Here is a 20,807-nt window from a genome sequence, read left to right as displayed (position 1 = left end):
GAAATGTGTTTTGCACGTTTATCCCAAAATATTTCATGTAAATTTTGTATGGCAAATGACATATTTTCTCCCATCCAAATCTATTGGTATTTACTACAAAAATCCATTATTTTTATTATAAAAAGTACATATATCTTCCTAATAAAAAGAATACATTCTTAATTATAAAATTGACTAAAGGTTCATAAAGTAAAAATAACTAACTCTTGTACAAATACTGATAAGAGCTTATGCCTTTTGGTGTTTTGATGATCTCCTCACAAGTGCAGGGACCTGGTCCTCTGCAGAGTATGCTCGTCCAGTGTCAAAGTGCGGTACAGCTGTAAAAGCTGTCTGCGTCAGAAGCTGCAGAGTACTTCACCAATCAGAAGCAAGGAGGTTGCTTGTACGTTTGGTAATAACTTTTTGTGGTATATACTAAACAAAAGACAACAATATCATTAATTCATTCAAAGAGAGAGTCTTTCAAGCTTCAAGAACAGCAAGGGACTTGATCAATTACTTCAAGAGCTTCAAGAACAACAAGGGATCTGATCGATTACTTCAAGAGCTTCGTGTACCAGCTGTTACTTTGTTTGCTTGTAATAGTGCTTACATTGTAGGATTCGTTTTGTGAAAGAAACGTTTCAAACTTGTTTGAATCATTGTAAGAACTAGGTTAAGGGTAACTTAGGTTCTTACTCTAAAAGTCTATATTAATCGGTTAGGATTAGTATAGTGGGCGGTGTTGTATCCGCTTAGCAAAGTCTAAGTTATCTAAGGGTGATAGCTTAGTGGGTAGTGTTGTATCTGCTCTGGCTCATCTAAGTAATAGGAGGTATTGCTTAGAGTTGGGATTAGTAGGCTAATCTCGGTTTGTAAACTTGTTTTTACTTTTGCTTGGAGAAGATTAGTGAAAGAAGTTTGAAAAGTCCTGGCAGGCCAGGTCGTGGTTTTACTCCCTTGAGCAAGGAGGTTTCCACGTAAAGTTATTGTGCAATTTTTACTTTCAGCACTTTGTTTATTTTCTGTTATTGTAACTGTGCTGAGGACCTGGTCCCATCTAGACAAGTGGACGCATACATTCCAACAAATACAATATTCAAATGAGGATACTAAAATACCACATGCTAGGCTAATGTATACAAAGCAACAAACTAATGTAAATTTTCAATAATAATACCAACAAAACAATAGAAAGTTTATAATAACAACAAACAAAAACAGAAACATTAAACAAAAAACAAAAAAAAAAGACAAGAGAAGAGAGCATATATAGAGATTTCTCAAAAAAAAAAAAATTCCAACTATTTTAAGTGTATAATATTGTGTCAAATGTCACTATTTATAGGATATGATTGGGGAACACAAAGAGTTGTTATGAATATAATATTAATCCATTTGAGATCATGTATGAGGATGCGAGGTGGGAGTAAAACCTATAATGAATATAATTAGTGGGAGTTACATATATTTAGATAATAAAGAGTTAGTGGTAATAAAATTTATGTAATGTACTTCACATTAGTACAAATATTTATTTTTATAAATATATAATAATATAGGTTTGCATGGTTTTTTTCTTTTTGTAAAGGGCAAACATAACCATTCATATTTCTAATTAGAAGATGAACAAAAAAAAATTCATGAATTTACTCCAACATGAAATTGAAATCAGATTCAAAGAATACAGAGATTTTATGGTGGTTGATTCATATACTATGGTGATATATAATATAGGCTTTCATGATTTATTTATTTTTGTCAAGGCAAACATAATCATTCGTATTTTCAATTGGAAGATGAAAAAAAAAAATTCATGAATTTACTTCAAATTGGATAAAAGAATACATATTTAAGAGACTTTATGGTGGTTGATTCATGTACTAATACGATGATATACTATTTAATATTAAATTTATTAAATTATTTATGAGGGTTTAACCCAAAACGATATACTCATTTTTCTTATTTTAATATTTAGCGCCATGTTATACGCCGGTGAGGGTAAAAATCATTGGGATTTGAAAATTGGAGGCTTTTTATACGGAGAGAAAGATAGAGAGAGGTAAGCAGAAGCAGAAGCAGCATGTGCATAATCACTATTTTCTTCCTTTTTCTCACAGCAACAACAAGAGCTGATGGGTCTTCCAAATGCAAAGCTTGGCTGGTTCAATCTATTCCCACTGATATGCCCAAACTTGCTCCTGTTGCCGGAGTACTTTCCACCGGTAACTTTACTCACCCAATTTTATTTTATATGACTCTGGTGTGGTGTCCGTACCAGATTTCGAGCAGTTGGAAGCATTGAGATTTGAATGTGAGACCTCCGGGCGCCATCCCTTGGATGCCAAATTAATTTATGTGTTTTCTTAGATAATTCTTCATAGTGAATATGTCCTCTGTCCCCAAAATTTATGTGCAGATATTTGAAAATGGCAACTTTTTGCAAAATCTTCTTCTGCTTTTTATGTTTAGAATAAAGGGAAATGAATATTTAATCTGATATTGGATGTTCATTGTTTAAGATTGAATCATACTGGAATGTGAGTTTTGATAGTAGCAGACTATAGGTAAATGATGCCAAATGAAAAGAAAGAAAAGAGAAGGAGGGGTGGGGCTGCTTGCATTGGGCAATGACTAGTCAGGTTAGAAGCAAAGTGCGGAGTGTCCATGTCTTAATATCTGTATAGTGGTGATCTTTTGAGAGAATGGCTTCATATATTCATTTTTGTTCGACTGTGGCAAAGTGAGCAGTCATCTTTTGTTGGAATCTGCTAGCAATGTCACAGTTAACTTCCATTTATGTGTTGCTGGAAAGTCTTAATCTTGAGTTTTCGTTGACCTCCAGGACGTCATAGTTAGTCGAGACCTTGTATACCGAGAGAATTTCTGTTCATAGTTCATTGACTCAAAGCCTCTAATTAGAGCTCATAAAGACAGATATATGCTTTTATGCTTTCGTCATTGTTTTCTTCTTCTTTTACTTGAGTTTGATGCACTTGAACCAAGGGTCTTTCAAAAACAACCTCTCTACCTCCACGAGGCAGTGATAAGGTCTGCACACACCCTACCCCTCCCCAGAACCCACTTAGTGGGATTTCAGTGGGCATGCTGTTATTGTAAAGTCAGATATATGCTTGTTAATTGTGTTGATTTTTCTTTGTAATTTTGTATCCTAATTTTGCTTTGATGATTACTTCAGCGGATGTTCTTCAGTGGCTGGCTGGAAACTCTTCAAAGAGTTTGGACATAATTGCACAATATTGGCAATTAGTACCACGTCCCACTGATCCTCGTTCAGGGGATTATGGATATTCAAAAGAGGAGTTACAGAGATTTGGTGCTAACGAAGGGTTGAAAGTCTACAAAGCATTAGAAAATGCTGCAAATCGCAAACTTCCAATTAGGTAAGTCTGTAGGTATAGCTTAAGCCTAAACAACAAGGTCATTTGTTATCAAATATCTGCTTCTTGCTGCTATACATTAAACATAAATCATTAATATTACTTTCATAAACATGAAAAAAGGATTTTATGCTGCATCCTTTTTGCGCCAAATCTGGCTCCCCCGAAAAAAGAGATGCAAAACAAAACGAGAAAAAGAACCAAAAAGAGGCGAAATACTCACAAGATGACAAAAGAGTCATTTTTTAAAATAACGGAAGGATTGCAAAAGTGTTCCCATCACTTTCATTTAAATAATCCATTATTAAACTTTGGTTAACCTGATATGCTCATATGCAGTGCTATTTAAATTCAATTGGTGCTTTAGAATGCTGAGTAACTTTCATGTTGAGTGAAGATTAGGTCTTTGGTTGTAAAACACCAATATAAACTCAAGACTTTACCTTGCCCTGAGTTACAACTTGCTGTAAGTGCTGGATCGTAAAGATTACATATTTGGCTATCAGATATCTAAGTTTTTCCATTTCGGGCTTGGGCACAGGTTACCTGGATCAACTTGTATGTCTTCATGAATGAATAAAGTTCTAATTCTGTCAATCAGAGTAATTGGCTGGTCTCTTTTCGTGTTTTCCTTTACGAGTCAAGTAGGGAAAGAGATGAAAGACATTATATCCTAGCAAAAATAGGGTTTCAAGAGCATCTCTTTACCCTTTTACACATCACTAGCTGCATCTTACCACTAGAACACCTGGGGCATTGGTCTATTGGTAAGATGCAGTTTGCGATGTGTGGTTAGGCGCACGTCACAAGTTTGAACCAATCTGCAAACAAAGATGGGTGTTTAAGTAGGGAAGGGTAGAGGAGTGGGTCTATTATCCACCGAGTTTTGAATGGTGCGCCAACTGGCCCTCGGGATTTCTCGGTTATAAAAAAAGTCAAAATTGTATAGGGGAAGGCTGAAAATGAAACATCAGCTGTAATTTTTTTTCTAAGGAAGCTCTTATTTGGCTACGTGGATGTCAAGATTATTCTAGCTTTCAATATTCGTAGTTGACCTAAAAATAGAAATATTTATGTTCTTTACCTATGTATATGCTTTAATTTCTTTTATGCATGCTTCAGCCACCAAAGGAACACATGAGGTGTTTGCTTGGCTTGTATGTGCATATGGTGATTTCTCCAGTTCCCTTGGAACTAATCATAGTTCAGACTTTTACAGCATTCTGGAGTTTCTCCCGATTACACGGAAGAACCATCCAACTTAGCTTCAGGGAGGCCAAATGTAAAGAATGTTACATTGCTTCTTAGCGACTGGTGGGGATCAGGTGTAGTTCATGCTAAAGTTTGGATCTCAGACAGTAGAGATGTTTATATTGGGTCTGCAAACAATGACTGGAAATCTCTTACTCAGGTATAACTTTGGTCCAAATTAATAAGCATAATTTTCACCCAGTGCTACTGACCTTTTTGCATATTTGCGAACAGCAGAAGAAAGAGTTTTTGATTCTGCAACATTTTATCTTCCCTTCCAAAGTGGACAGCATATGCCATAACTGAATTCCAGTACATTGCGTTCATATTTATTGTTTTGCTTCTTGGTTTATGAAACTATCCTGGTTCTCCATTTTATTCAGGTGAAAGAAGTGGGAATATATCTCACTGGTTGCTCAGAAATAGCAGAAAAGGTTGAAATCTACTATAACAATCTTTGGAAACTTTCCCACCTTAATGTTTCAGCTTACACAAGATCAGTTTGGGATCAGCAATGGCAGATTAATCGCAAGGTTCCATGTTGGTCCCATTTTATAAATCCTAAAGAAAGGTGCAGGTATGTGAAAAATAAAGATGCAGACACTCTTCCAAGTAACTGGCTTTTTCCTTTTTTCTCCACATCTTGCAGCAACTTTATAAAAGTGGGGAATTATTTTATATTTTCTTGCACATAATAATTGCATAAAGAAGCAACAAAGGAGAATGAAAAAATAGAAGTCATATTGGTGTGCAAAAGTCTATGCTTTGGGGTATTCCTACTTCTACAGGTTGAAAAATCGATGCCTTTATGCAATGAAAGTACAGATAACCAAACCAAATTCTGAAGTCTGCAAAAATTTGTTTGGGGAGCTGCTAAATACCTTGTTATAGTTTTGCCCATACCTCTCTGCTGAAACCCCTCCTTGCTGATGTATTCAGAAGAGAGATAGGATTGCACTCGAAACATCAGGTGTTCAAGTTTGCAAAATAAGCTCAGGATTGACTTTAACGTGATCAAATTTCCTTACTAAGAAAATGAATTGATAGGAACTTCCTGCCCCAGGCCTTACTGTTATTAATAGGCCATTATGTTGTGTCTCGACAGATCACCACTTCCCAAATACGTGGAAATTGCTCATGTCTCTGGCTACCCTGTATTGTCAGACCCAAACATGTCTCACATTTCCATAGAAACACCTGGAGTCAATGATTCATCTTCCGATCCTCAACCCAACTATCTTTCATTTGCTCCTCCAGAGGTATGTGGTCACTACAACCTTTTACTAGCAACTATCTTCATTTTCATCTGTTCTCATATGACATTTATCTCTTGGGGTTTTGTTTTTCATTTTTCCTTTTCATATTTTTTTTCTTTTCCTATGTACACTCTGGGAAGTCAGTGAGTATATACATCCCATCATGTTTATATAACCCTTTAATCATGTAGCGAACTGTCCAGAAATGACTGATCCAAATTCTTGAGCAAATTAGATTTTCTTGGAATGCCTGCAAATGTGGATACACTAATTTCATTAGACTGAAGCAGAAGTTAAATGCTACCCTTTTTTTTATCTAGATCTCATATAAATAGTTTTTTTTACGCTTTCATGGACACTGTTAAATAAAATCAATAATCTCCATTTAATCTAGATATCCTCAAGTCAACTGCTAAATGTGCCTTAACTGCTAAAAAGAATTAATCATTACAATCATGTCCTTTGTAAATATTATACTTATGCAGTCCCATACTGCAGCTCTTGTTTGGTCAGTACCAAACAGATGAACAGGCTTGGGTGGACACCATTAAATCAGTAGGAAAAGGAGGAACAGTCAGAATTAACACCATGGATTGGCTTGGTCAGTCAGGATACACAAAAGAAACAGTTTATTGGCCATCACTTTCTTCAGCTATTTCAGAGGTAACTTGTGCTTCTATCTTTTGCATGTTATTCTATATCCAGCCTATAGACATATATACCTTCTTTTATGTGACTCGCTTTCCTTTTAAGTTTGTTCCAAAAAGAATGGCACTTCTAAATTTAGGAACATTAACTTTACAACTTCTCATTTTACCCTTACTGAGAATCTTTTACAACCACACAATGGTATGACATGTTTAATGCCACAGGTTTCAAAGATTATATAGCCATACAAATGCTATGCATGTTTTAGACCTCAAGTTTCAAAAGTCCTCATTTATTTCTTAAACTCTATGACGATTCAAGCTATGCCACATAAATTCAAACAGAGGGAGTATCTGTTTTGACCTCTGATTTCTCATACTGTTTTATTAGTGTATTTGACAGCATGGTTCCTCTGTAGTTTTAAAATGGATTTAAGTGAAACTTTAGAATTAGGTATTTCTTGATACCTGATTAGTACTAGTGCCGATACAGCTCAAATGAATGATGCACTTTTTCCCTTGAAACCTAAAAGCAATATCTACTGAGAAGTTACTCCTCTAATGTGTGCTGTTTGAATCTAATAAAATAGAGCATCCTCTTTTACTGATGAACTATATGTTCTCCTAATATGATGAGGCTCTGCTCATTTAGTTTAAACTGAATCTGATGCCAAAACTATCCTGTTGCCTACTTGAAATTTCTCAAAATGATGTATTCTTTGGTAGAAGAGAAAAAATATATTGTTCTAAGTACAGACCTAGGTATTTAACCTAGGCCCTTGACGATCACTCCGTCTATCAACCAACTCAAACTTGAGGAGCCAGGATAACTGGAATTGGTAGTTGTGCTTGAGTTTGCCGGTTTGTTGAAGAACACTCGACAAACTATACATTGGTAAGCTGAATACAAAAAGAATTCTGTCAATAGAGTAAGAAGTAAATGCCTCCACTCAATTCTTAGGAAAAGACGGATCCTACTACTAGGCAAGGGGGTGTACACCAACTTATTTGGCTAATCCAGTTCTTTGCATTCTGCCGTTTCCAGCTTTGTCATGAATTGTTGCTTGGATGCTGTTAGGCGGCAATCATGGTAGCTGTTTCATCATTATGAAAATTCTTAGTAGAATTTCTCCAGGATAGTTTCTGCTTATTAATTATTCTTTTTCCTTTTTGTACTGCATAAATCTGCTAGTTTGTTCATAATTTCTCCTTACCTATTTTGGTTTACAAAATACTTATGGTGCAATATCAGGTTAAAGTATGGTAGTAAATATACTATTGCCAGGTTTGCAATCAAATATTATGATAAACCATGTAAAAACTCATTTTGTGGAAGCTGATCACAATTTTCTCATGTTTCTTAGTGAATGTTGCTTGTCATAGTATGGTCTTCTTCTTCTTTTTATTTGATTGTTAAAAAAGGTGGTGGTAATTGGTATGCATAGTATGGTCTTTTTTATATGCTTTTGACTTCTGAGAATACTTAAGTTCTTGTTTATGCTCAAGGAGTGTTTAACGAATAAAAGGAGCGGTAATTGCAAAAGACAAATTACTTCAACATGAAGTCTCTTAAAAAAGAATAGTATAGAAAGGAGCTGCGGAAAAGTATAAATAGGAATTGTTAAAACTGCAGCTTACTCAACTAGATAGTTTGTGTTCCTTTGTGGCAACATAGTGGAAGGATATGGGAGAAACTGGGTATGAGCTGGAGATTAGCTAGCTTTCTTGCTTTTTATACTACTGTCCATTAAATGGTTTCAGTAGTAAAAAGCATCTTGTAGCCCCATTTCAGTCTACAACAATGGTAAAGGTTAATATATAGACCATTATTTTTTATTTTTTAAACTAATAATATACCATTATTGAAGCCCCCAAAACTTTGGTCAAGTGGTAAAAGCACAACACGTGATATGTTGGTTAGACATACTGCATACACCATAGGTTCAAACCCTGCCGCAGATAAACTTATGACTTTATTGGAAGTTTTCTAACTACTGACCAAAGTTCAAAATTTATAGTAGGTTGCTTAAAAGGAATTAATTTTAAACATTGAAATACAACCCTCTTTTGGTGTTTCTTGTCGCACTTTAAAAGGTTTATTTGTAATTGTTGCATTGATTACCCATTGCATGCATGTTTTCGTAGAATTATAATTGTTTTAATGGATCTATAAAATTTACATGTGAAACTACTATATATAAAAGATGACATCGAATATACGCAATACCAATTCCCTAATCTAGAATAATCACTATATCTCAGGATAGCATGTGTTTATCCTTGATTAGAGCAACCTTGAGATCTTTTCATAGATTCAAGCTTTACCCTCATCCCGCGTGTGAAATTAGGTGTACTTTAATTTTTTTCTATAATTTCCGAATGCAGGTTGTCTTCTCCAAGGGCGCAAAGGTTCAAATACTGGTCGCAAAGTGGGCTCATTTTATAAACAATACAGATCAGTATCTGAAGTCCCTGCTTTACTCCAACACCCTATGCTCTTCTTCAAAGTACAACCACTGTTCTGGTAAAGTTGAGATCAAGTATTACGTTGTTCCAGGATACAATTCAACTGGACCTGCAGCACTTAATGGTGCTGCCACTGGGAATATGTATCCTGGCTATACGCGGGTTAATCATGGTAAATATGCAGTTAGTGATGTGCGTGCACACATAAGCACCAGCAACCTGGTGTGGGACTACTTTTATACCACAGCAGGTGTTAGCTTTGGGACATACCAACCAGCCATTGTTTCACAACTTCAAGAAGTCTTCAATGCTGACTGGACTTCGCCATATGCAGTGCCAGTCGAACCTTTGGATGAAGGTCATGCTTGTTCAAGCCGATGAAAAAGGAAAAAACAAGATTGCCCCACTGTTCTTCTCTGAACCCGAATGATTAAAGGTCTTAAAGCTTTTACTTCTCTTTTTCTTGGTAGAATTCTGCTACTTTTAGAGTTTAGGTCCTTATCATTCATTTTAGTGGACATTTCTTGCACAATGCCTTTGACAATTTGTTCATCAAATAAATTTGGTTATGTAATGCAGTACTCAACTTACCAGATTTGTCTTCCATCAAAAATCAAATTTTAATCTAAAAAATGTAACCAAAATGAGATGTCACGTGTGGAATTACTAGTAAGTATGTTGAAATATGCAATCACTTTATGTCCCGTGTGCTTCAGGAAATAAAATAAAATTCTATGGTTCATTGAGCCATCTCATCCCAATAGCACATGTTTGAAGCTCAATATGAAATCTTATTTCTTGCCAGACCCGTTCAGATATGGGAAAACTCTAGAGATTTTCTTCGAAATAAGATCCTCGCGTTGACCCTTATTAGGTTTTCCTTCACGGGAATTAAGAAAACAATTTTCTACTCCAACCAAAAAAGGTTATGTTTTATTCTGCTATACTAGCAATAAGATTTTCCATAAAAATACTGTTAGGTGCAACCTGAGACAAGTCAATAGGCAAGATGACGCTATGTACAAAATGTAATCAAGTATAATGATTCTCATTCTATAACTAGTTTTGCCATAAAGTTGCTCCCTTTTTGCCTTATGCTCAAAGGCCAGGAGGTTTGAGAAGTGAAGGAACACAGCTGAATATGCCATCCAAATCCACAGGAACATTGATAGCTCGAGTAACAATTTCCGGCATCTCTGCTTTTCCCTTCCAGGTGTTGAACCATGGCCCTCCCCCAACTTCTAGACCTGCCATATTGCTAGTAACATCCAAAATAACCTACAAACATCAATAGTATCAATTAACTAAAAGAAGCAATTGATGCAATGCAGTATAAAACGGGGAGTACTGTAAATTCCAGTGTTAGTAATATAAGGCAGCTTTGTATGATACAGTTATATATGGAGATCAGGTTTTCTTATTCCTAAAACCAAATGACACCTAAAAAGTCCTCCGAGTTCAAATTCCAAGTGTGACATTCTTGCATCACCTTATGAGTACATGTATCTCCACTTTAACGTCCAGAAATGATAAGTACGCCCCAAAAATAAATATTTACCTCTCCTTTACTCCCATTACTCTTCCGTTCCCACAACTGCAGTCTTAGCTCACCGAAACAAGTGTCTCTACACGCAGGAGCGAGACCCATCTCTTCTGTAGGAGCCCGCAATGTGGTTCCAGGATCTTCTGTTGTTGCTTCTAGTAATACCTGTTCAAGTTGGATATCCAAATTAGATAGCTAATGAATCAATCACAAATGCGACTAAATCAGCTTCCAGCTAATCAACAAAATTCAGGGTTTTTGGGAATTGATTAGGGCATTAATTTTCATCTGGTAAAGGCTATCCAATAAGCTAAGCTGGGCTTCAGCATTAATGCAAGACATTGACGAAGGAGTTATATTCTCAAAATGCAAACTTACCATATGTGTCTCATTCTCCGCAGATATATGCCATTTACCCCAGGGAGTGATTTCCCAACTAACACTAGCATTCCATGGAACAAATTCATAGAAGATACCTCCATAGTGAATTCCTATCTGCAAGATTTGTTAAGCATAAGGATTAATAAAGCTAGTAAAATAACACAGTAAAGCAAAACTAGTAAAGTAGAAGCTTCGAGATACAGTACAAAAACACTCTCTTTCGTCATTTGAATGCATGAGCGCTCAAATCAAGTTCAACAAAACTGGTAACCAACGAAGAAAGAAGGGGGGAAAAGTAGATTCTAGAAAATTAAGCTAGAGAGAAGTACCAGAGCAACACTTTCAAAAGTCTCATTCAATCCCGGAAGTCGCCTTAATCCACCACCAGCAGTCAAAGCAACATCTCCAATGGCACCTTCAAATACACTGCACTGGACCTGTAATTGAAAAGATCGGGTGCAAATTGAGAAAGGAAAATAGTGACTTCTTGTATTTCTGCCATTAAACGTGTCATATATGACCAGTTTGACAAACTACTGATTGTTTTCTTTTCTTCCTTTCACCAGCATATTTGTCTGTTATGCCCACCGACTTATTTTATTTTTTTTCCCTTCTGAAGTTTCTGGAGAATATAGGTAAGTCTCCACATTGGCTAATTGAATAACAAATAGTTCGTATTCTTCCATTCTTCAGAAGTTTGCCTCACAGAAATCTCATGGAGACTATAACCTGAACGGCAAATATCAGATCCCTAAACTAGTGATCCCAATTCCCAAAGGCAGGACAGCAGACAAGATATATATAATAGTTGACAATCCTAAGACAAAGTTGGCTACAAATAAGGAGCTGCAAATAATGGAAAATATTCTGCAAAGTGAGATGTCAAGGAGGCAGGAGGTACCCAAAACCACTTTCTTGGGAAGGAACCACCCCAGTTCTTTTCGGAGTAAGAAGGGGCATTTTGAAACTCAAATCGCTGACCATCCCACTCTATCCAGCCTGGCAGAAGAAATTGATGATTAGGTTTTCCCTTTTGTTCCTTTTTTATGATTTATCAAACACATAAAACATTGCACTCAACTTTTCCGCTGATGAATATCTGCAGTTTAGCTCAAATACTGAAGAACATGAAATGTAAATCTGGTTTCTAAGGCATAGTACAAAATACCAATCTTTTCTATTTTCTTTATTCTATACAGGCCAAGTACCAATCCTAAAGTTCTGCGACTCTCTTAGGGTCTAAGATGTTTTTCAAAAGAAAGTGTAATTTTCAGCCAGCTAGTAATGTTGTTCAACATGCATAGTTAAGAATCATCTCTTTCATCGCAAAATAAAAAGATATCACTATAACTAAGAAACACCTATTAGGCTTATCTATCACTGGAAATGGTCAAATGACAAATCAGATTACATAATAGCATATTTATCACATGGTTGTCGAGATCACAATCCAGATCAAAAGATCATAAAGATCCAAGTTATGGTATTAAACATGTTAACATGGTAAAATTGAAAAATTGGAAGACTTAAAGGAGGGTGTAAAGTGGTGTATAGAATCATATATTTCCAAACTGGGCGAAGAGATCAAACTAAAAGAGCTATTGAGTTTAGATTAATGAAGAGCTTCCAACTCATACAAAAGAGAACTCCATGAATGAAATATGAGAAGAGAAAAGTGCTCCAAAAACCAAACCAAAACTGAAAAGCTGGGAAAAGAGTTAGATATACCTGTTGAAAGTCCAGCTGCCATGCAAACTTGCCAATGTGGCTCAAATACAGGAAAAGCAGCAGGCCATCCTGCCGTGGACTTCTGCTTTGAGTTAACATCGCCCCATCCATAAATGGGCCGTGTGCTATACTCCCAGCTAGCAGTTTTCACAATTTCAGTATAATCTGTCCTGTCAAAGTAAAGTTATGTCAATTGATCAACGCCTATGTTTCTCACATGATAAACGTATAGGGGGGAAAATACAAATATAATTTTCTCTTCCCTAACTTTGAGCATAAAGTATCTGAGGCTCAATCAACCTGATTACGAGATAAGAGGGATCAAATATTATTCATGAACTGGTTGATAGCATCACATATGGGAGAAGGGACCAGAGACTGTTCTTAAAGAATGGGTAAGGAGATCAGCAAGGTTCAGAAAACTTGTCAACGCTTAAAAAAGAGAAATTTGCTTGAAAAGAGAGACAATAGAAATTGTTTTCAGTAACAACCCTAGCTAATACCATGGTAGCATACAATTGAAGAGAGGCTATAAAACCTTCCCCAAACACTTTATACCAAGTCAATTTCCCAACTCTATCCCGCAATCATGCACCAGAAGAGAAGAACCAAGAGGAGTGGGGACAGATATTATGGATTTTAATACCGTTTCTTTCTGCTTCTACCTGGAGATGAAGAAATCACATAAGAGACTCACTTTCAAGTTTTACTTCAACAGACAGTCATAACTTTTTCACCTTTCTGGTGTTTTTTTCCTAAAAAGAGAACTGATTGAGATGCAGCTATAAGATAAAACAATTGGTTCTCTAAAGGTGGGGTAAATTGCATTTCTTAAAGTTCACTGGTGACAACTGTAATGAGAATTCCATTCTGGTCCATTCAGATGTAAAACAAGATCCTTGCTTTGTGCTACAGTATTTGTTACAACCTTGATATGCTTGTGATTGAATATTAAATACAGACCCTGGGATTGTTAAATCCAGCACCATATCCTTTTCCCCCTTCCTCGAACGAGGGTAACTAAAAGGAGAAAAAGTAAATCAAACTCATTACATCATGTAGACTTAAGTACCCTAGGATGGGAACCCATCATGGGACGAAGAAATACTAATACTCTAAGAACATCACAACAATTTGAAGCAAAAAACTGCTGCTGAACTTGATTTCTTCTACACTATGTTTCAAGAGAATATGCATTTTGGAAACAATACAAGAAGTTCTCAATGAAATAACTACCTCCCGTCATCGCGAATAGATCCTTGATGCCAAAGTGGGGTAACTTGAAAACCCTCTGTGACACGGCGATTGAACTCCTGTATAAGCCATTAGAAAGACAAACAGTCAATCATAGGGCATACTGGGGATGTGAATGATAGAGTTAAGAAAAACTTAATGTCCCATATTTGTTCTTATAGGAAATGTCAACAGTCATGAATAACCAAATGATTCTTCTAGATATTTCACCAATGATAGCTGAAGTTAATACTTCGTATGCCTTGGGAGTTTGGCGCACTGCTACTTGTTTGGGTAGTTTATTCTACAAGCTATGCTTGAAAAGAATGCCTCAAGTTTTTATTCATTTAGGGTGAGTTTGGTATGACGGAAAATGTTCTTTTTGGGAAATTAAGTGGGTTTCTTACTTATTTTCTAGTGTTCGGTAAGTAAGCAAGAAAATATTGTCCTAAGAGCATTTATATGTGATGGCAAAACACTATGGAAGTGGGATGCAATGGGAAGTAAGGGTTCAAGGGTGGGATAGTCAAATGGTTGGGGGGATTGGGTGGGTGAAGAGGAAAGTTAGAATTGAATAGTTGCTAAAAAGGGAAAGGGTAATTCTTTTGGGATCTGAGTAAAAGGAAAGTAGGTCAAACAAATTGAAACCGATGGAGTAGCTATTATCACAACCATGTCAAGATCTTTAAGTTTTGTAGGGAAGAAATCTATAATAATAGTTTACTCAAATTAAATAGAACTGTAGAGGCTAGCTTCAAGTAACTCCTACAAACACTTTGCCAATTATATAAAAGTGCAACATCATTGGTGTTTAGCTGAATAAATTACTCAATGGTTAATGTAATCATGTGATTATTTAAGTAAGCTCAGGTAAATGCAGTATCAATGTCCAACCTGTAATGTCATGAAAATGATCTCTAAAAATATATTACTTATGAAGAATAAAAGTTTAACAGAGGACAGACAATGAAAAGTACAGACCTGAGGGAGAACTTCCTTATTTGGGGGCTTAGCACTATTTTGGGCAACGAAGGTGTTGCCAAGCATCAGTTCATGCCTACCTGATCATGAGATATTGGTATTTGTTAGTACACTAGGAAATTTTTTAAATGGACAGAATAAATTGCTACATACGGAGTGTTATCGCAAGCGAAAAATGCAAAAGGCTCTAAGGTCCTTTGGGGCTTTAAGTGCAAAGCGCAAATAACGTTCGGCTTTAATGAAAACACGCGCAAATGGAAAAAGGCTACAAATATGTATGACTAGTCCAAGATTAATGATTGTATGCATGAAAAACAAACATATTGTGACACTGACACCTCAGGTGTTTACGGTTGTCCTTTTTCTGGTATAGAAGGCTTGCAAGCCTAAATTTGAGAGTTTTATTGAAATCGCGTTCGTATTCGAGAACATCGGTTTTACATTAAAAATTTAAAATATATTTTTAGTTTCTTCTTAAGATGCCTCAAATATTTATGGAAGATTCTTTAGTTATGATATAATTGTGTATGTGTTTATTTTATAGGAGTTTTATTATTTATTAGTATTTTATCAGAGATAGTAAGTCTAGTTATGTCAAAAATTATTATTATATGAGGTAAGCTTTAATTCAAAATATTTTTTTGCAATACCCGAATATCTACGAAATGAAATAAAATAGAGTAGAGGTTTTCACCTCCACTTCCACATGGAAGTGGAGGGAAAGTACAAGAAGGATGTACACCTATTTATTACAAATGATGGAACATTTCTTTTGCAGATCATTGATTTTGTAAAGCTAGTAAAGATCATGATCAATTGTGGTGGAAAAAATATCCTATATCTAGTTAAATTCCTACCGCCCACTTCTAGTTATATATATATATGAGAATTTCAACCAACGCATCTTCTTCTTAAGATATAGTAGGAAAATGATTCTGCAATTATTTGCTCACGCTAAGGGAAGGAAAAAGTTCTTTTTGAAGTAGTATAGTATATCGAGAGGAGAAGAAAGAATAAATTGATTATCTACCTCTAGTTATTTGATCTCAATTCAAAGTATGTTAAGGCAAAGCTCTCTTTGGGGAGTGACATATACCAACAAGGAAATTGAAGAAAAAAATAAAAAAAATAAAAAAAATATATATGATAAGAGTGAAATTGTTTAGTGTCACATTTTTATAACTGCACTCATTGGCAGTGAAAAGTATGCCTTAGAGCCTTGATTGAAGTTCCCAATAAGTGCGTCTTTGACAACACTGTTAACATACGTGGAAAAGATACTAGTCTAACACCGACAAGTCATGATTCTTGGTCAATATAAAAAAAAAACATGTATGCTATGTTGAAAAGTAATCCTCTTCTTAAAATGATTGACAAGAAGAGAATAAGTGAGAACAGTCATGAGTAAAGAAAGTCATTGGAGTTTGCATCATCATGGTCTCAGCAATACTTTGGAGGTGGTCACAAAGAGAAAACTCCTTATATGCCTGATTTAAATGACAAGGCTCTGAATAACTTTAGAGGCAATTCAAAAAGGAAAACAAAAACCTTCTCCTAAAAAGGATAGGAATAGCTTTCACTTAAGAGAATCACAACTAAGCATGCGAAGAGCTCAATCATCTACTTCAATAGACGGGCCTTAATACGGCTAACAAAGACAGACATTGCTAGATCAAAATAACAAGATTCAATAGAAAAGGAAAAAAACATACTTCCCCAGAAGTTTGAAGACTCTTCACTATATTGACAAATGTACTTGTCATCTGCACCAAGAATTTGAGCTCCCACACCAGTAAACCGAGGACCATATTGCAGCTCCTCAAAGCTGCTTAATTTCTTGGTAAATGAAGGACTCTCTACAGAATACATGAAGCAGAAACTCTGTCTGCACTCTGGAATTGATACCTTAAAGAACCAACCTTCAAAGAATTTTCTGGTACTTCCATCAAAATGATACCTAAGGTATCAAAATAAAGTAAGCTATCACAAATGGATTCCTTCGGCTTCTACATTGCATTCTAGATAACAAAAAGAAAATTCTAACTCCAAATCAGTTCACCTCTCCAATTTTTCAACAGATACTGCATGGGGTGTGTTCGGTATGGAGGAAATGGAAAATGTTTTCCAATTTTTCCATGTTCAGTTGGTCAAAATATTTGGTATATATTTTCTTTTAGAAAATATAGTTCCTTAAAAATGAGGAAAATTACTTTCTTAGTGGCAGTAAGAAAAACAAATTCTACCAGTGACATTCTACATTGATGTTTCCTCCCTATACTCCAACACATCTCATCTTCACCCCACCCCCACCACCCAACCCCCACCTCTCATAATAATAAGTTCCTTAAAAATAAGGAAAATTACTTCCTTAATGGAAGTAGGAAAAATAAATTCTACAAGTGACATTCCACATTGACTGTTTCCTCCCTATACTCCAACACACCCCCTAGACACCATCCCCACCACGCAATCCCACCTCTCAGATTATTAGTCTTGATTATATACAAATGAAATGATATTTTTTGTAACATACAGAACACAAGAATATAAGCAAGAAACCATTTATTTACCTAAAAGATAACAGTTCCTTGACATACCCTTATTTTCAATTCTTCCCAACAACTTCTTCCCTCACTTTTCAATTAAAAACCAAGCACACAAATTCGACGGGTTCTTAAAAATCAAATCTTTTTTCTGAGAAAATTACTGTTACATTTGAATTCCATTCAACTAAATCATCAATTAAAGGAAATGGATTAGAAGTTTTCTTACCCGCTATGAGGAGTTCGAAGAGGACGATTAGAAGGCGTAGAAGAGTAAAGCGGTTTCACAGGCTCCCTGTTTTCCTTCTTTGTGGTGTCAACAGATGAATCTGCTTTGACTACAAATGCATGTCTTGATTTTTGAGACTGCACCTTCAGGATAGTAGATGAATAATAATTATTCAAAAAAAGTTCCCCATTTGCAATTGAAGTTGCAAAATCGGTCCTAATCCTAGAAAATCCAACATTTTTCGAAATTGGAGAAATGGCGGAAACACTATAAAAGCTCTCCATGGTTGATTTTGGACCAAAGGTGGGATTTGTAGAGTTTTTGAGGTGAAATCAGAGCGGCAACTGTCTGCCTCTGTCACAGTATAATACTCCCCCTGTTATATACGCAAACAAAAATATTTAACACATAATTTTAATTACAGTCTTTTTCTGATATCATAACTATAATTTTATAACTAGTTTAATTTTGCAATATAAATTATAAACATTTAAGGACATAATTTAAATTACATCCCTTTTCACTAAAGGAAAGTACAAAAATAGAAAAAAAATTAAATATCTACTTTGAACTTTGACTAATTTAATTAATTGAAATGAATAAAAATGTCATCCCTTTATAATTTGACTCAAAAATGTTATTTCCGTAATATTTTGATTTAAAAATGCCCTTAAACTATGCGAAATGAACAAAAATGTCGTTAATACTTTGGTCCAAAAAGGCCCTTATTGTTATTTAATGAGTCAAAAATGCTCATTTTTCAAATAAATATATTATTATTTTCTTTTAACACATTCTTTTTCTAATAATGTTTTTTTTTAATTAGCAAATGTTTATCTTACTTCAATTCAGAAAAAAAATAAAAAAATGAAAATATTTCTTGTTTTATTATCATTATTTTTTATCGTTATATAAATATAAATTAATGATAGATATACTATGATCTTATATATGTGACATATATTATCTGTCGAAAAGGTACATGAAGTTATTCTATTTTAATTGATAAAATGAGATTAAGAAGAAAAAAACAATTCCTACATTTTTATTTGTTAAAGTGATTTTAGAAGAAAAAAAACAAGAATAGTGGTCTTTAATAGAGTAATTTTTTAACTAGGAAGAAGAAGTGTTTAAAGAGAAAAAAATAATATATTTATTCGGTAAAGGGCATTTTTGACCCATTTTGTAACTATAGGGACATTTCTAGACCAAAGTATTGACTGCAAGCATTTTTGAGTCAAAGTATTGACGGTAAGGATATTTTAAAACCAAACTATAAACGAAAGATATTTTTGTTCCTTTCACATAGTTCAAAGGCATTTTTGACAATTTTCTCTTATATTTTTAGACTTTCCAGAAGCGACTTGAACTCACAAAAGTTGGACATGGAAGATGACTTATCAATTTTTAATTTTTACTAAACTGAATCTAAATAATAATTTCATATTATTCACTTTATTTTTATATATTATTTATTTTATTTCAATTTTTTTGTTTGGTCATAAAAATATCAAATATAAAAAAGGCATTTTTACTTTTTACTATTATTTAATTTTAAAATATTATTTTAACTTTTATTTTTTATAAAAATTACCCTATTTATTTTTTCCACCAATAAAATTAAAGAATAATTGATCGAAAAATGTATACTCGACGAGAAAAAATTATTCACGCAATGTGGGAGAAATTTATTAAAGAATAGTTATTTATTAGTGTTATTTAATTTATGCATTAATGAATAGATTTATTAACAAATGATTTTACTTCTTAGACTTTGCATCTTGATGAAAATTTTGCTCCAAGCTTGTTTCAATAACGAAAATCGTAGTTTATTGGCGATGTTATGGGAGACGAAAACTTAGCTTCATGTGATTTCTTTCTATGTTCAATAGTAATGTTATTTACTTTTTGTATTATAGTAGAATTAAAAAAGTCAAGTTGAGTTATTTTGCTAGATTTTAAAAAATTGAGGATATAAATTATTTTATTGAAAAAATACATCCAAACTCTTAAAAAGAAATCTAAATACTACTGTCAAACATAATATGGACTCCAACTTAAAAGTTTTAAATAAAGTGAAATAGCTTCTTCTTTTTTTAATGGTTAAGCGTTAAACTTAAAATTGAAGTGAGACGTAGCTGGTCTATTTTACTAAATTGAAATCAAATAGTGATTCGAACCTATAATCTTAAGATTTAAACAGAAACTGCCTTGCTGATTTTTAATTTTCTTAAATTTAAATAGTAACTCAAATTCATAATTTTAACATTGAAGTTGGAGGATAAGTTATCTATGTTTTATTTGCACTAAATCGAATTCGAATGTACAGTTTGCAATCAGCTCTACATGAAATGTGAAAAATGTATCCTCTTGAAATCACTCGTTATTTGACTATGCCAATTTTATTAGTTTTAAGATCATAAAATTTAAGTTATATACTCATATTAATAGTTTAAATTCCCTTTTAGTATTTAACATATTAATCAAGTACTATTATATTTTTATCAGATGATTAATTAATATTTATTTAAAATTATTCATGATTATTTAATTAGTTATAACCTAAATTGGTTTATACTTTATATAATAAAGTATTTTTATGTCTAAAACAGTGGAAGAAAAATATTAGTGTTTCTATTATTAAAAATAATAAATTGAGACATTTCTATGCTTACTCTTGCTGTCTTGCATGAGTTGGAACCTACTGCACTATTGAGGAATTTCAATTAGATATTATTTTTAAAAAAATATATTTTATATGTATAGATATTATATTTTTTTATTTTAGTTCATTTAAAAAAATGACACATTCTTAAATTGTAAACAATTAAATTTAACACTTTTTATTTTATTATTAATGGATTTTTTTTATAAATTAAAAACCACATCAATATTATGACATTTAAGAACACAAATTTTTAAAAAATTATGTACTAAATTTGAATTGACTTTACCCCTAAAAGAAAAAATCAAAGAACATTTTTTTTAAGAAATCATTCGATTTATAGGATAAAAGATAATAATTTCAAATAAAAATAAAATATAAGAGCCTAAAAAATAAAGACTTGATATTTTAGCTTTCCAACAAAAAATGAAACTACTATTAGTTAAGACCACGTGAAACAAAGTGTAAATTAAATATTATAGCCCTATCCTCTATGGG

The 20,807-nt window shown here is 33.9% G+C and overlaps 2 protein-coding genes across 2 annotated transcripts; one reads left to right on the top strand and one right to left on the bottom strand.

Annotated features, from left to right (window-relative positions):
* The first annotated feature begins 55 nt into the window (after positions 1 to 55).
* Positions 56 to 9,387, top strand: LOC125838666 (uncharacterized). Its single transcript, XM_049517707.1, has 10 exons — positions 56 to 86; positions 270 to 394; positions 509 to 581; positions 2,106 to 2,210; positions 3,185 to 3,389; positions 4,596 to 4,797; positions 5,021 to 5,214; positions 5,743 to 5,896; positions 6,392 to 6,556; positions 8,926 to 9,387. The coding sequence occupies exons 1-10, from the start codon at positions 56 to 58 to the stop codon at positions 9,385 to 9,387; spliced, it is 1,716 nt and encodes a 571-aa protein (XP_049373664.1).
* Positions 9,388 to 9,956: 569 nt separating this feature from the next.
* LOC125838841 (probable tocopherol cyclase, chloroplastic) lies at positions 9,957 to 17,990 on the bottom strand. Its single transcript, XM_049517869.1, has 10 exons — positions 17,645 to 17,990; positions 16,585 to 16,829; positions 14,873 to 14,952; positions 13,895 to 13,971; positions 12,659 to 12,828; positions 11,832 to 11,929; positions 11,260 to 11,367; positions 10,928 to 11,044; positions 10,565 to 10,714; positions 9,957 to 10,284 (listed from the first exon to the last, which is right to left on the bottom strand). Exons 1-10 carry the CDS (start codon positions 17,926 to 17,928, stop codon positions 10,105 to 10,107), a joined length of 1,509 nt encoding a protein of 502 aa, XP_049373826.1. The 5' UTR covers positions 17,929 to 17,990; the 3' UTR covers positions 9,957 to 10,104.
* Between the last annotated feature and the right edge of the window lie 2,817 nt (positions 17,991 to 20,807).

The sequence above is a fragment of the Solanum verrucosum genome, unplaced genomic scaffold (assembly GCF_900185275.1).
Source record: "Solanum verrucosum unplaced genomic scaffold, falcon-dt-bn FXZP01000182.1, whole genome shotgun sequence".
NCBI classification, from domain to species: Eukaryota; Viridiplantae; Streptophyta; class Magnoliopsida; order Solanales; family Solanaceae; genus Solanum; species Solanum verrucosum.
This window is presented reverse-complemented; position numbering and strand designations above follow the sequence as displayed.